This window comes from Chrysochloris asiatica, unplaced genomic scaffold (assembly GCF_000296735.1).
Source record: "Chrysochloris asiatica unplaced genomic scaffold, ChrAsi1.0 scaffold00001, whole genome shotgun sequence".
Taxonomy (NCBI): domain Eukaryota; kingdom Metazoa; phylum Chordata; class Mammalia; order Afrosoricida; family Chrysochloridae; genus Chrysochloris; species Chrysochloris asiatica.
This window is the reverse complement of record NW_006408519.1, coordinates 25208476-25224398: the sequence shown is the minus strand read 5'-3', so window position 1 is coordinate 25224398 and position 15923 is coordinate 25208476. Positions and strand designations below refer to the sequence as shown.

At 39.6% G+C, this 15923-nt stretch overlaps 1 protein-coding gene across 3 annotated transcripts in view; it reads left to right on the top strand.

The window, feature by feature from the left end:
* The window catches only part of ENPP2 (ectonucleotide pyrophosphatase/phosphodiesterase 2), a 102670-nt gene that overhangs the window by 23014 nt on the left and 63733 nt on the right, over positions 1 to 15923 (top strand). For all 3 annotated transcript variants that reach the window (XM_006830672.1, XM_006830671.1, XM_006830670.1), the window contains exons 8-9: positions 377 to 496; positions 9829 to 9884. In XM_006830672.1, coding sequence (XP_006830735.1) covers positions 377 to 496; positions 9829 to 9884 — 176 coding nt within the window. The remainder of the gene's footprint in view (positions 1 to 376; positions 497 to 9828; positions 9885 to 15923) is intronic.

The following is a 15923-nucleotide window of genomic DNA, read 5'->3' as shown; positions in this document are numbered from 1 at the left end:
TACATACACACACATATATATATCATTATTAAGTTGTTTTTGGGGAAAAGTAGGACTTAGAAGGACAAGTATATTTAAAAGTAAATTAAAAAAACTTTAGAAGCAAATATGTAAATTTCAAACCCAAGTTAATTTATAGTTATAAAAGTTATTGTCATTTTATTAAACTACAACAGTTTAAAACCTATTGAAATAATATTAAATGTTTATTAATGCCATAGATATTATTCATGTTTGCTCAAACAACCCCACAATAAAAGTTGTATCGATCTTATATAATTTGCATGTTAAATAGTGATATAGATGTTTTTAGTATAACCAACGTATGTAGCTTACCATAATGTTATTTTAACAATAAATTTGATTTTACACAAAGGGGCTCTATCCAGAATCACATGGAATTGTTGGCAATTCTATGTACGATCCTGTATTTGATGCCACGTTCCACCTTCGAGGACGAGAGAAATTTAATCATCGATGGTGGGGAGGTCAACCGGTAAGTTTTATTTTTATGTTGTGTTTGTGAACATTAAGCCATTTTATCTCAAAATTTGCCTCCTGACAATCTATTTATTAGGGGGTTTCAAAAAGTTTATATAAAAATGGAATGAGAAGATACTGATATTTTTCCATGAACTTTTTGAATCCCCTTTCTCCATGTACAAGGAGTCCTGGTGGTGCAGTGCTTAAACCATCCAGCTGCTAACAGAAAGGTTGGTGGTTTGAACCTATCAGTCACACATGGGATAAAGATGTCGTGGTTTGTTCCTCTAAAGAATACAGCCTTAGAAACCCTGTGGCGCAGTTGTACTTTGTGGGATCAGGCACTGGACTGCAAGGTTGGTTTGAACTGCAAGGATGGTGGTTTAAGTTCACCAGCCTTTCCTTGGAAACCCTATACAGAGTTTCTATGAGTCAGGACTGACTCGAAGGTACTTAGCAACAACAACAACATAGGAATTCTAGAGTTGTGATGTGGCACTGCAGGATAAGCACTAAACTGCTAACTGAAAGGATGGAAGCTCAAACCCAGCAGCTACTCCTCAGAAACCCTATACCAGGTCACTATGACTCAGAACCCACTTGATGGCACACACTACTACCAACAACATAAGGTTACTATGAGTTTTAATTGATAACTTAAAAAAATGTATATTATATAGTATATGGATAATTACATGTTTATAATACATACATACATACTGATAAATATGAATGTACATCTGTGTAAGGTGCTGACCTTTGAACTGCAAGGTCAGCAGTTCAAGCTCACCAGCTGCTTCTCGGAAACCTTATTCAGGGTTGCTATAGGTTGTAACCGATTCAATGACACATAACAACAATGTGTGATGTACTTCTGTACATATGCATGTGTGTGGATGTATGAGAATATGATTATAATAATTGTGAGGTGATACTATTTATACTAGGGTAACATTTGTAGAAATGGTGACATAGTGGTAAATTTCAGAAACCCTTTGAAGAATAGTTGGGCCTTACTGATTGACCCGATTTGGGGATATATGAGAAAGAGAAACCAATGACCACCCTAAGCATTTGGCCAATGTGTCATACTGAACAGACACTGGGAAACTTGCAGGTCCATGAATGATCGCAACATCAATAGTGAAATCATGAGTTTCTCTGTTTTAATCTATTTTTTATAAAATCATGGATGTTAAATAGAATCAGAAGGATTCTGCCTTATTCTGGATTAGCAAAGTAGTACTTTGGAAGAAATGATCCTATTTACTTCAGAGCAAATGATTGGGCAGAAAATAAAAAGAGATAAAACTGCTTTCTGCAGAATGGTTTTTCAGTGACTGCATGTGTGGTCGGTAACTTATGTTCATCAGATGTGAGCAAAGTGGCAACATACAGCCACGGTTATGAAGTGTTCAGAGCAGTCCTGAAGTGCCCCGAACCCTGGCCTGAAGAATCAGGAACACGCCCCAGAATATGCAGTTGATCCAAACTGCGTAGAAGAAAGATGGTGGATGGCTTTATCTTCTGCCAACTGTGATGAGTGTTGTGACTCATTGGAGAACTGACTAGGAAGAGGCTCTGATACATGCTCTCTTCCATGGCTGGCTGGTAAGGAGGAGAGTGTGCCCCTAGCCCATGTCTCTACCACCCCACACAGATCTCATACTTCACTGAAGCTTATGGGAAGAATGTTGGTGTTAAATGCTATCAAGTCAGCTCTGTCTCATAGTCACCCTGTCTAGCGTTTCCAAGGTGCGGCTGGTGGATTTGATACACCAACCTTGGTGGTTTGCAATCCAGTGCTGATCCTACAGCACCACACCAGGATTCCTATGGGGAGAAAATAGAATATAAAGTAAGGAAAAAAACAATCTATTTTCCTTGGAAGTTTCTTTTTTCTTTGTGAAAAGGTCATTTATAAGTATTGCATAATAAATAAATTACTATGCAGGGGTAAGTTAGGCTTTTCATTTAAAAATACAACAGCAAGCAAAACAAAGCAAAAACTAAATGCATTGGAAGGCTTCTGGTGGCTTGGCTCCCGGAAGTCTATGGTGACCCAGGTTAGGATCATACAGAAATTGTTTATGGGGTGGATTTCACAAACAAAGTTTATGATAGAAGAACTTGTTTTTGAGTAAATAGAAATGATTGAAATTGGAGTTCTGTCAACCCATTGCTATGTGGCTCTTTATGCTAATTTATTTCATCAGGGGAGTATATTTTCCGGAAGACCCACAGAGTATATGCAGAGAAAGCAATTGTATCAAATTGGATCACCTTATCCATCATATTCTACTTCCTCTGGGCTAGCATGACTCGGCAAATGAGTGCACACATTCATTAAGCTCGACAGAAAGGAACAGAAGATGCCCTTAGTCGGCCTGGTGAAGTTCAAGTGTTTCAACTCTGCTTGTTTGTTCCTTGCTAACTCTCCAAGTTGACACATTTGACCAAATTTAGGATTCCCCTAAGGCTTACCCACATGTGCAGTAAAACTGATTTGTGTTTTTGTCGTTCATCCTGAAGAACACTATCACCGTACAATTCCAAGTCAGCATAGTAGCCACAATTTAAAACCACATGTGTTTGAAATTTGGCATACAGGAAGAGCATTTAGATAGAAAAGTATTATAAGAGCATTTATGAGATCCAATGTAGAAGGTTGTGCATTTCATAAAGTTACCAGTGGGGGACAAAAAATAAATGGAGTAGAGAAAAATAGTTACAAAAATCATCGAGCAGTAGTTAAATGAAATGCAACTTATTTTAACTATTTAAACTTTGTAAGGCTAAATAATACAGGGTTCAGATTAAACAGTGGATGAGAGCTACTTCTTATCTTTAAAATATAGTGGATGGAATAAACTATTTATTAGTTTAGTGTATATCTGAAAATATATACTTACTGGTCTGAATCTCAATGTTTTTTAATAATTGAATTTCATTTAACTCAATATAGTCGCATTAGCAAAATTTTGTCTGCGTCTATTTTGCTAGTCTTCATAATGCACTGCAAGAAGGTATCATCCACTGCATGGCCCCAGATTTTCCATGTATATTTTATTGGAGTTCCTTTAGTGTGCTTGCCTCTTGGACAGTTTCTCTGGGGTATAACCTTGCAGCCTCAAATAGAAGAATGTTCCCTATTGAGTCCAAGTATATGCTAAGGAGGGGAGTAGCGTCCAGATTAGAGAAGCCAGCACCCAACCATGATTCAAATCCTCCGAAGGCAGTGTTTCCACAGCCAGGCAGTGAGGTGTACAGAGACCAGGCCTGGTGAACTGCTGCCAGGTAAAAACCCAGGAAAGATGGCACGTTCCAGAAAGGGAACTAGCAGAAAAATGTTAGAGGAAAGGCGAACTTCCAGTTAAGAGGGCTTGCTTTGATGGGAAGTGCAAGTCGTTGATTTTTTACTACCCCAAATGATAGGTGAAGGCATTTCTTTCTTTTCAGGGAAAGTTTTATTTTTTCTATTTGCCTTTTGTTTCCTCTGCACGTGCTACTATAAATCTGTAGGGTTTTTTTTTTTCCCTTCTTCTTCTTTGTACTCAACCATCCTTCTAGACTCAATATTCTTTTATCCTAACTCAGTGCTTTTGAGAGCAAAGGAATAAATTTTGCAAAGAACGGCTACAAAGATTTTAACAGTAGTTCTTATTTTTAGAAAAATCTTGTTTGTTTGTTTACTTTGTCAAAATGTCTCCTTTTCTCCTGTAAGTGCACACGAAACAGTGTTAGAGGGAGCATTGGGTCTCATACTCAGGCCCTGGTGTTTCCAGCAGCGGAGGTTTTCTGCAGATCTTTATGTGTGTAGTACACTTATTAGGAAAGAATTACAATTGTGTTTGGGTTGGGGAGTAAAACTTAAGGGATAAAATGTTGGGTTGAGTGGAGTTAAGTGTGGTGTACTTCAGTAACATATCAAGAAGGTGCACTATTCTTCTCATTGGCCCTCTTTTTGAGATGTAGAACCTTAGTTGAAAATAGTTGGAAAATGCTACTACCAGCGAAACACAGCAACAGAGGAAATATTGGCACAAAAAGCAGAAAGCCCAAGCCCGATGTCTTCATAGTTTATATTGTTAGCTGTGTTATTTTATACAATTTCTGAGGAAATTTATATTGCATTCAAATTTTGAGAAATCAAATTTCTCATTTCTCTGAATCAATGAGGAACTAGGAAAACCCCCACTCACAAAGGGTCATTTTCATGTTTCTTCCTTTGTAGGAATAAACCAACTAACTTTTTAATGGTTTTGTGTTTTTAATTTTTTCTTGGAAATTACTAGATTTGACTTCTAAGCCCTGAAATACTAGGCTAAGTCAAAAAAATATTGCTAGCAGGGTTCCATTTCATACAAAACATGTTAAAGCATGTCTCTGAGATCAGTGGATGGCTGAAAACACATTCTCTTAAGAATAAACTAGTCTTAGTCTCAAGTGGCCTTCAAAAGAAGTCCCATTACAACAGGGCTTCTTACGGGAGCTGCTAGATCAAGGCAGAGAGGTCAGCTCAGAAAGATATGATGACTGGTTTTTAGAATTCCAAAGAAGTCATCTTGATAGGGCTCCCTATCTTAGCACTGGGTACTAACCTCAGGTTGTTTTTGCTCCTCAAAGTCAAAGAACATTTATAAGGAATACAATTTGAGTCCCTTGAGGTTGCACAAAGTACCATTTTCACTTGATGTAAATAGAATTCTTTGTGAGGACTTATTGTTTGTTGTTAAGTGCCGTGGAGTAGGTTCTGATTCCTAGGGATACTGTATTGTGTTTTCGAGGAGTGGCTAGTGGGTTTGAACTGCCCACCTTGTGGTTAGCAGTCCAGTACTTATTCTACAACGCCACACCAAAACCCCTCAGGGAGGGTTTAGAAAGATAGAAACCTTACCTTCAGAAGTATATAAGCCTAGATGGAGGTGATGTTGAGAAATAATAGCTTCACATTTTGATATTTTTGTTTAATGAAGATTTCTGTGATTTTCAAGCAATACTTTTTGATTTACCCTTGTATGGTACAACTGTTCCGTGGGAGAAAGATGAGGCTTTCTGCTCCTGTGAAGATTTACAGCCTCAGAAACCCTGTACAGGGTCACTATGAGTAGGAACCGACTCCACGGCACATAACAACAACAACAACAACAATATAGACATGGAGTCCTGGTGTGGAGCTGTGGATTAATATGCCAGACTGCAAAGACTTTTGAATTTATAGTTTGGTGGTTCAAACTCACCAGCTGCTCCTTGGAAACCCTATACAGGGTCACTGTGGGTAGCAACCAATTCAACAGCACAACAACAACAATAGAGACATATTGCCTTCAAAGGAACTTTCTAGGTCTTTTTCTGTATGCTTCAGTCTTGAACTATTTGCCGTAAACCTGGACAGATGGGCTTCATTACTGCTAGGATTTTTTTGTTGTTGTTGGATATTTTGCTATGCTTTTATTTCATATACTTGCTTTTTTCTTTTTCTTATACTCTTCTGATCATGTCTGAATTGTTGTTTAGAAAACAAGATCAACATGATTTCTATGAAGAAGCAGAGAGAAAGTTTCTGCTTGTTTTTTTGAAAAAAATACATTTTTGTTTAATCTTGGTTTTGATATTGTGCAATGCTAACAAAATTGGTTAGTCTTTTTCTGACTGCAGAGATGTTACGTCTCATTGTAAAACTTTTGAAAGTGCAGAAAAGTAAGAGAAAAAAATGGTCGTGATTTTCTCCATTGGAGTAATTCTAGCACTGACTTCTGAGTTCTTCTCTATGCATTCCTCATCTTTTCCAAGGCTACTTTTAGTACTAAACTTTCTCCAAGAGTTGCTGAGCTAAAAATGTATCCTAACAATCTCTATTGTCCAGATAATGCCAACATCAGCATGCATTCTACAGTACAATTTTTGAGAGTGCAAGGTCATATTTGACTAACTTTAAATCAGCTAACTGTGAGCATACTCATTTCATGTTTGAAAAAAAAAAATTCCTTTATAAAAATCCCAGATTGGCCTAACATTTTCTATATTCTAAATATTGTCTAGTACAATTCTTTTGGAAATAACTAGGCCCTGGGTTTTCTAGGAAATGGTTCTGATATGAATACATGGCGTTTGTATCTGTGGAATTAAAATAATGTAAGAAACAGGTACCCTGTGCTCTGGCCTGGTCCTCAGGCACTGTAGGTTGTACAGCTATCAGTCTGAGCTACTTGCTGGCAAAGGAGCTAGAACAAGAAGATATTAAACTCACAGGGAAACAATTAGTCCAAGGGACCATGCACACTTGAGACCAGAAGAACTAGATGGTGCCCAGCTACCATGGCTGACTGCTCTGAAAGGAATCACAACAGAGGATTCTGGATAGAGTGGGCGAACTGTGGAACAAAACTCAAAATCATAAAAAACAGCAGTTTTACTGGTTGGATAGAGGCTGGTGGAATCCTGGAGACAATGGTCACTCTTCTTGCCTGGAACTGAACTGACCCCCATGGCTGAACTTTCAGTCAAATAATTGGTCTGTAAAGTGAACAGTAACATCAGGGAGGAATGCATTCCTTAGAACTGACAACCTATACAAGATCAAAAGGCCAGCATTGTCCAGGGATAAAGCTCAGAAGAGAGTAAGGGATAGGAAAGAAGGGTGAATGGAAACAGTAAACACAGGTTGGAAGCCAGAAAAGTGCTGTTACACTGTGGAGACTACATACACTCAATGTCTGGAACCAAAGTGTATATGAATTATTGAATAGAAAAACAATGTTCTATGTAAAGTTTCATTCATTATTACAATAAAAAGTTAAAGACAAAACAAACAAAAAGCCAACAAAATCTCAAACAAAAAAACTAACCCCAAATCCAAACAAGCAATGAAAGAATCAGATTCCAGGACACATTTTGAAACACAGGTTAGGGTCAGAACTTGTCTAAAAAGCAGAAGAATGTGCTGGACAAAGTCGAGTGGAGGGTGCTCAGAGCAATCTGAGACCCTTACCTCTCATCCAGGGAAACGGAGGTCCTGGGCAGCCAGTTCTAGTTCCTCAGAGCCATGTGAATGGGATCAGGACTCCTTCCCTCTCATGCTGAGGAGATCCACCAGCAGCCTGTCTCTGAATGGATCTGAGAGGTCTCTATGCTCTCCTGCCCCATCCCTGCTTCAAACTGCATCAGCTGTGACTCTTGTGCTGGGAATTTTTGTTTTTAATGTTTTATTGTGAATGATATGATAGTTTACAAGGGAGAACATTAGTTTTACATTCATCCTATCGTATATTTTCATTGCCATGGTTACAATCCCCTCCATGCATCATCAACCAACCAAAGGATATACCCTGCAAGCCTGCCCCAGGTCATTAGCACATAGCCCCTCTCCCTCTCTGTGTCTAAAGTTCCCAACTGCTCCATCTCTCCATGTCATCATCTCTGCCTCCATCTCTGACATCACTGCTTTTCTGAGTAGGGTCCCGCACTCCACTCTTTTCCCTTGATGGTCCCGTGGACCTCCGCTCCTGGACTGCAAAGTCAACCACTCCCCTTCTACCTTTACATTTCCAACCCTCACAGTCAATCCTGATAGTAATTATTCACTATTGTACCACATGAGTGCTATCCACTTCTCCTTTCATCAGTCCCGCCTTCTTCCATGCCCTCTGGATCTAGGCTCCCTCTTGAAAGCTTGTAAGCCAGTCATTTCTTGCCTTTGTAGCCTCCCCCATTTTGGGTAGCCAATGTCCAAGTTGCCCATCCCTGTCTATTCTGTGTATGGAGGAGGTGGGAATGATCCTTGCTGTAAAGATTTGTTCTCTTTTTTGAGCTACTGCATCCATAGGTGTAGGTCAGGTTGATCAAATTGTATCAGATTACTCTTTTTTTTCCTCTTCTTTCTTCTTCTAGTTGAGCTCTGATCATCCAGTCATTGAAGCCAGGTCAAGTGGGTATTATCTGCAAGTGTGGGTGTTCTTGTGCATATGCCCTCTCTTCTTATCACTGTGCTGGAAATTTTAAAGGGTCTTTAAGGAGTCCTAGTGGCATGACAGTGAAGCACTTGACTGCTCACTGAAAGGTTGGCTGTTCAAGCCATCCCTGGGATAAAGAGCCGCTGATCCACTTGCATAAAGATGGCAGCCCAAAGAGCCCTATGGGCCAGTTCTACTCTGTCACAGGGCGTTGGTATGAATTGAACTCACCTCGATAGCACACAACAACAACCTAACGGTCTTTTGGTTCTTTCAGAGCTCTACCGAGCTTCATGTCCCAAACTCTTCTGAAGCTATGGCCAGGTTCCTAGATGCCCTAGACTTTCAAATGACCTGTTTATACAACACAATGAAAAGACACTCTAGAAGTCTAAATGTATTGAAACCAGAAAAAGGGGCTGCCTACAATTCCTAGACCATATATTTGCTCTTACGTCAACTAAGCTATAGCTCTCTTCTTTCTTGTTTCCCTTCTCTTCCCTAGTGTGAGTGAGTTTGTTTTCACACATTTCTATGCAATGGGGCCACTGGCCATTCTAAGCTATTCCCAGAATAACTGTTTGAAGAACTTTACATGTATGAAATCATTAAAACTTAGAATAATCCTATGTGCTAGGTGCTATGATCTACATTTTAAAGGAAGCTGACAGAGTTTATGTAACTTGCTGGAAGAGCACAGGAATGAAACTTAACATTCATTCTATCTGGTTGTAGAACCCAGGTTTTAAATCACTGTATTTTCTGCCTTCTAACAGTATACAATGTAAAGAAGAATACTTCAAAAGGCTTACTGAAGTACTTGGTTCATCCAGCTTACCCTAGGAATTTATTTTTAAAGTTTCAGTGGTAGATAAAAGAGTCAGGGAAAACCCAGATTAAAAATGAACACTTTCTCCTCCTTATTCATGTTAATTGGAAACAAAACAAGGAGGCTTAGTTTTAAGACGCCGTCATCTGAGTGCCAAATAGGGGTCTACTCCGAGAACAAACATATAGGACACTCCTTGGGTCCTTTGATGAACAGGATTTTTCCACATAAGTGAAATATCTCAGATAATTATCAGGAAAGACAGGTATAGAAGAGGGTTTTGGAATGAATTACAATTGGAAAAAAAAAAAAAGTCACTAGAATCCTAACAGAGCTTTTGAGAACTTTTGCAGAAAACGTATTGAATAACGTCTGTGGAAATAGTGATTCTGATTTCCAGATGTGGAAAAATAAAATTAAAAAAAAGGTTGCAAATAATAAATGAAATTTATGGCGGGTGTTGGTAAAATGTAAGATATCCAATCTTATGCACTTAAAAAGACTTTTCTTTTTTTTGACAAAAACTCAGAACATATTGTAAGCCTCTTATATTTTCCTCATTAGCTATGGATTACAGCCACTAAACAAGGTGTCAAAGCTGGGACATTCTTCTGGTCTGTGTAAGTTACCTTTATTTTTATTTTATAGCAGATTGTGAATTTATGAAACATAGATTTAATGTTGATTTCATTTCAGTTAAATGTAAGAGAAATGTCAGAATGTTTGAATATTTATGATTCAAAATATTCTTTCAGGTATTTTTTTCAAGGGTCCCTCTCCCAAATCTTCTTCTTCGCCTTCCTTTTTTCCTGTCTCTTGCTCTCCCTTCCTCCTCCTCCTCTTATTTTTTCTTAGTTGAATTACTTTCTTAGAAGAATTACTCTTCTTCTAGGCATCCTTTAGGTTTTCTGTACCTGTTTAATAGATTTTTGATACTTTGTCACCTAGAGAATGCATATTTCTTTTAGTTCCCCTATTTATTCCTGTAGTTCGCACAATAATTTTCTATAAATAATTACAGCATGTTATATTTATTTTGGAGTCCTGGTAGAATAAGCACTAGCTTGCTAACTACAAGGTTGGCAGTTCAAACCCACCAGCCTCTCCTCAGAAACCCTATATAGGGTTGCTATGAGTCGGAGCGGACTCAATGGCATTTAACACAAACAATACGTTTATTTTGGCTCACGCCTTTCAAACAGGAGCTCTGGGAGCATAGTGATTATGAGTTGGGCTGCGAACCTCAAGGTCAGCAGTTGGAAATTACTAGCTGTCCCAGTGACAATTTACAGCCTCAGAAACCCTATACAGGGTTGCAGTGAGTTGGAACTAAATCCCTGCACACCACCACCACCACCTCTTTCAAAAGCAAGCTTTAGTATCCAGAGAGGGAGAGTGACTGTGTGCTGAAGACCTGGGGGGCACTGGGGAAGGATTGCATGGAGAGGATTGTAACCATGGCAATGAGACGATATATGATAGAATGAATGTAAAAGCAATGGTCTCCCACGTAAACTATCACATAATTCACAATAAAAAATTTTTAAAAAAAGAAGATGGAAGGAAAAAAAAAAAAGCAAGTTTAGTGACAGACAGCTGGGGAGTTGAAGTGACTTTCCAGAGATTGGAACATCCAGATAGGAGGCAGGAAGAGGCTTTTATCTCCCTCCATTTGCTGACTGAACCTTAGGATATTCCCAACTGGGAACTACTTTTCTTCCCAAAGAGGTGATGGGCAGCTCTGTGGTTGTTGTTAAGTGCTGCTGAATAGGCACCCGCTCATAGTGACCCAGTAGAACATTTCTGAGGAGCAGCTGGTGGACTTGAACTGCTGATTGATTGTACAGTTAGCAATCCAGTGCTCATTTTACAACACCACATCAGGACTCCAGATTAGTAATTAATGTTTATCAGATCTTAAGATGGAATTTACCTAATTAGAATGTCAATGTGCTGATTATTTTTCAGGGTCTTTAGGAAGAAAAGGAATCTGTTTTAACTTTCATGGGCATTTTCTTTCCACTGATATGTTCTTTTCATCTTTTTAACCACCTAAAACTTTTTCCATATTGTCTCTTATGCTTTAATAAAACTCTGACTACATGGTGCTGTTAAGAAAAAGAAAATTAGTGTAGTGTAGTTACAAAAATACCTTCCTAGGGGGAGGGAGGGGCTGGACACAAATGTAGAAGATGCTTGGTGTGATTTGTATAAAAATATGGTATTCTGTGATGTAGTGTGCTGAGAGCAATCCTGGATTCAAATAAACCCAGAACAATCCTGTCTATAGTCTCTATATTTAGGAATAAAAGTAGCTTTCTCATATTGAAGAGCTAAGTTGAAATTGGATTTTATGATCTCAAGCTCAGACACAGCATCCCTTTAAAGGATTTTGTTTCCCTTTAAGGGGTTGTCCGAGTTGAGTAATAAGTGTGGGTATGTTAGAAATGCCTCTGCTTACTGTAAATGGCATGTTGATGTACCAATTTAATTTTATTCATTACTTTTATGTATTTTTAACCCTTGCCTGTCATAGATGCTTATAGAAGCGATTTCTTCTGCTCCACAACACATTTGGTCAGCAAAATGGAGAGGAGCCAGCAACATAATTAAGACTTAGTTCCCACCCTCACCCCCCTGAAACTGCAAAGCTTCGTTGAAAAGACATAGTGTTCATGTTTTGACTGGCAACTTTCTCCACTCTTCTCAAACCATTTATATGAAGGTGGTTTCTGTGTGCTCTAAAGACGTCTGCATTTTTACCTCTCAGGCTTTTCTATCTTGGAAGTGACTTGAATTCTGTTTTTTCTTTTTCTTTTTGAAGCTTCTTATAACTTAAAGATCTATGTATATTTTCAGTAACTTATGGAAATAAAAGCGCTCTAGTAGCGTAGTGAAGTGCTGGTATGGCGCTGTGAGCTAATGCGTCAGGCTGCCAAGCTGTTTGAACTGCAGGGTCAGTGGTTCAAACTCACCAGCTGCTCCTCAGAAACCCTATACAAGGTTGCTATGAGTTGGATCAGACTCTATGGCACTTTACAACAAAAACAGTAGCATAGTTGGGGTGCTAACCTCAAGGTTAGCAGTTTGAAACTATCAGCCATTCCTCAGAAGATAGATGAGGCTTTCTGCTCTCATAAAGATTCACAGACTTGGAAACCCTACACAGGGTCGTGATGAGTCGGAACCGACTCACATGGTATATTCTGATAAAATGTAAATTTAAAATCAGATTGAAATTATGGACCTAGACTTTGAAGGCCATCTTTTATTATTAATGTGGTAATATACTGCTTCCTAGAAATGATGGTATTTCATCTTCAGCTGATGTTCTGGTGCTTTCTTTTATGTCAATTCATGTTCAGATACAGTAATTCCCTCTACGCCTGAGTGTTTAGATGAATTCTGTTATCAGCTCTATAGCTTATTAGCGTAATGACCTTGGGCACAAGATTTTAATCTCCCAAAGAATCAATGTCCTCATTCTCTAATGGGAATGAAAGTATCTACATCATAAAATATTGTGAAGAGGGAACGAATGAATATATTTTAAATGTTTAGTGCTTAGTATATGTCCTGGTGTAGTTTCTTCCCCTTTAACACTAAATATTTCCTCTAAGCTTTCATTTTCCATTCCTGCTTTTCCACCTCTTTCATACCTAATGTGATTGGGAGGAGGGAGCCCTGTGAACAAATAGCTTAGCGTTAGGCTGCTAACTGAATGTTTGGCAGTCCAAACTCATCCAAGGGTTTTCCGCAGCAGAAAGACCTAATGATCCACTTTCATAGAGATTATACCCCAGAAAACCCTATGGGACAGTTCTTACTGTCACATGGGGTCACTATGAGTTGAAATCAACTCAATGAAACCAGTTATGTAGTTAGTCTCATGACAAATTCTTTATCAATCATTAATGGAAAAATCAGTGGTGTGAATCCCATTTCTCTTTCCATTTGGACACACACTCTTCCTTGAGCAGATTTGTCTGTGGGGTCTCTGTATTGTATCTTAAGTACTAGCTGCTGAGGGTTTTTATCTTTTTGACCTCTAAAGTTATTTCATAAAGATAATCTAGAACCCTCGCCTCGTCTGGCACCTTGTCCAACATTGAGACCTAGATTGGTTCAATGTGTCCAAGGCCATTCTTAGGACTGACAGCCTCCAGGGTCATAATCTTCTATTCTTGCCAGACTCAATCCTGCCCAGGAATAATAATCACCTGCTTGTCTTTCTAAGAAGAGGAGGAGACTTCTCCATCAGAGTCTTGTTTGGTAGGAGTATCTTGAATATTTATATTTACACAAATGCCTTCAACAAAGATTTCTTGAAAGACTTATCTCTGTGGATAAATCTGGAACATAATGATAAAAACGAATGTGTTTTGTAAAGACATTTTATAGGCCAAGCACTGTTGTGTTGTTGTCTCTTTTAATCCTGACAACAATCTTGTGAGATAACTACTATTCTTCTTCTCATTGTGGAGAGGCACTGAGAGGTCAAGTTCCTTACCAAAGTCTCCTAACAAGCACATGTTAGAGTCAGGATTCAAACCCAGGCATTTTGGCCCCAGAGATGGTGCTTTCCTTTTATTCCCCACCCTCTATTGGGCAAATAAGAGCACTGGTAGCATAATGGTTACCAGTCGGTCTGTGAACCATATGGTAAGCAGTTTGAAACTACCAGCTGTTCCACGGGAGAAAGATGAGGCTTTCTGATCCCATAAAGATTTACAGCTTTGGAAACCCTGTACAGGGTTGCTGTGAGTCAGAACAGACTCCGTGGCACATAACAACAGCAACAACTGGGCAAATACTCCAACCAATGAGGACATTAAAAGTGTTAGAATTCTGAGATTTACATAAATTCCCTTAGCTTGTAGTTTTCCATTAGAGTTTCATGTTTGTGACTTAACACCAATTACATAAAACAAAGCAGATTTAGGTAGGGAGGTGAAATAAGGTAAAATAAAAAGGCTACAGCATTTGCATTTTGTAAGTTTGGAAGGAATTTAAAATATGTACTTATTTTGTTCAGGTACAGAGGATTTCTAAGGCTGAAGGATTAAGTACCTTAAGCGATTAACATGGCTTTGTGATGCCTATTTCTACTTCAACTGTAGATTAAAATAGACAGAAACAGGGTCACCTTTATTTAGTGGAGTGTGGATGTATTTAAATTAGGACTAATTTTTATGTTAAACAGGATTTTCCTGGCCTGTATGATTCTACTGTATAGTTAGGGGGTGTTGGTGTTGAGGGTGCAGAGAGATGGGTGGTGGTAGGCAGAGGGGTGGTGGCGGTGGGTGGGTGGGAGCTGGTGGTGTTGTTGGTAGTGGGTGGGAGGTGGTGGTGGGTATTGTTGATAAGTGTTGGTGGTGTTGGTGTTGGTGGGTGGGTAGTGATGGTGGTGGTGGGTGTTGTTGCTGGTAGTGGGTGGGTGGGTGGTGTTGTTGATGAGTGTTGGTGTTTTTGGTGTGGGTGGTTGGGTAGTGGTGGTGGGTGTTGTTGCTGGTTGTGGTTGGGTAGTGGTGGAAGCAGAGGTGGTGGGTGCTGTTTTTGTTGGATGTTGTTGGTAAATGTTGGTGTTGGTGAGTGGGTGATGGTAGTGGCCGTGGTGGTGGTGGTGATGGTGTGGGTGTTTGTGATGATGGTGGTGATAGTCATGGTAGGGTGGTAGGTTGCTTGATTGGAGCCCCTGTCCCTTCTAACCATCACAATGGCTCTAAATATATGTCATTCTCCTTTCTCTCTTGTCCAAGTCCAGCAAGACTTAAAGGTTAAGAAACTTGCCCAACATTACTAACCATAATTAAACTGGGGTGTTAGTCTGAATCTTCACGAGCATGCCAGTAACATCTGGTCTTGGAGGAATCTCGGATGTGGGGCAGAAAAGAGTGTTGTCCTCCTTGTTAGGAAAAAAATAAGTGAATTTCCCCAGTAGAAGAGACATCATTCAACTTTTGAGCATCTAAATGTAACTCAGACTAGGATGCAGTACTATCACGCTAACTCAGAGCTCAGATTTAGAGTAATTATATTTCAACAGAGGAATGAGACTTAAACAGAAGTCATTGTGGATGAAGACTATAGCCTTTTTGTCAGTCTTATAATTATATGTGCTTATTCTTGATAGTCACGAGGGCTTCTATCATGGAGGGCGGTGGTTAAACGATGTGCAAGAACTGCGCAGACCTGGTGGAGGTGTTAAATGAAACCCAGACCACGGAGCAGCGGGGTGAGAGGTGTCTGGAGACCAGGTCCATGGGGAGACGCTGCTTATCGGGAAGAGACTGTAGGGGCCAGCCAGGTTGTCCTACTTACCCCGGATGCGAGAGCGCCGTCCTAGCCTAACCTTTGGATCATGGCTTTGAGGTGGGGTCGACCAACTTAGAGACCCACAAGCTCAGTCCAAAGCGTCTCACTACAACCCAGTCGCCCCTGCTGTGCTTCCGCCTCTTGATTGACATCGGAGGATGGAAATCCCACCTTTGAGCCAGACTTAAGGGCCCTAGCACAAGGAGATTCCTATTTAACAGCAACCACGCAACTGCCACTCGTCTGTCTGTCGTGCTGTGGTGGTTTGAATTGCTAAGATTCTGAGGGCTATGCCACCGGTATTTTTAAATAACCAGCAGGGTCACCCATGGTGGACAGGTTTC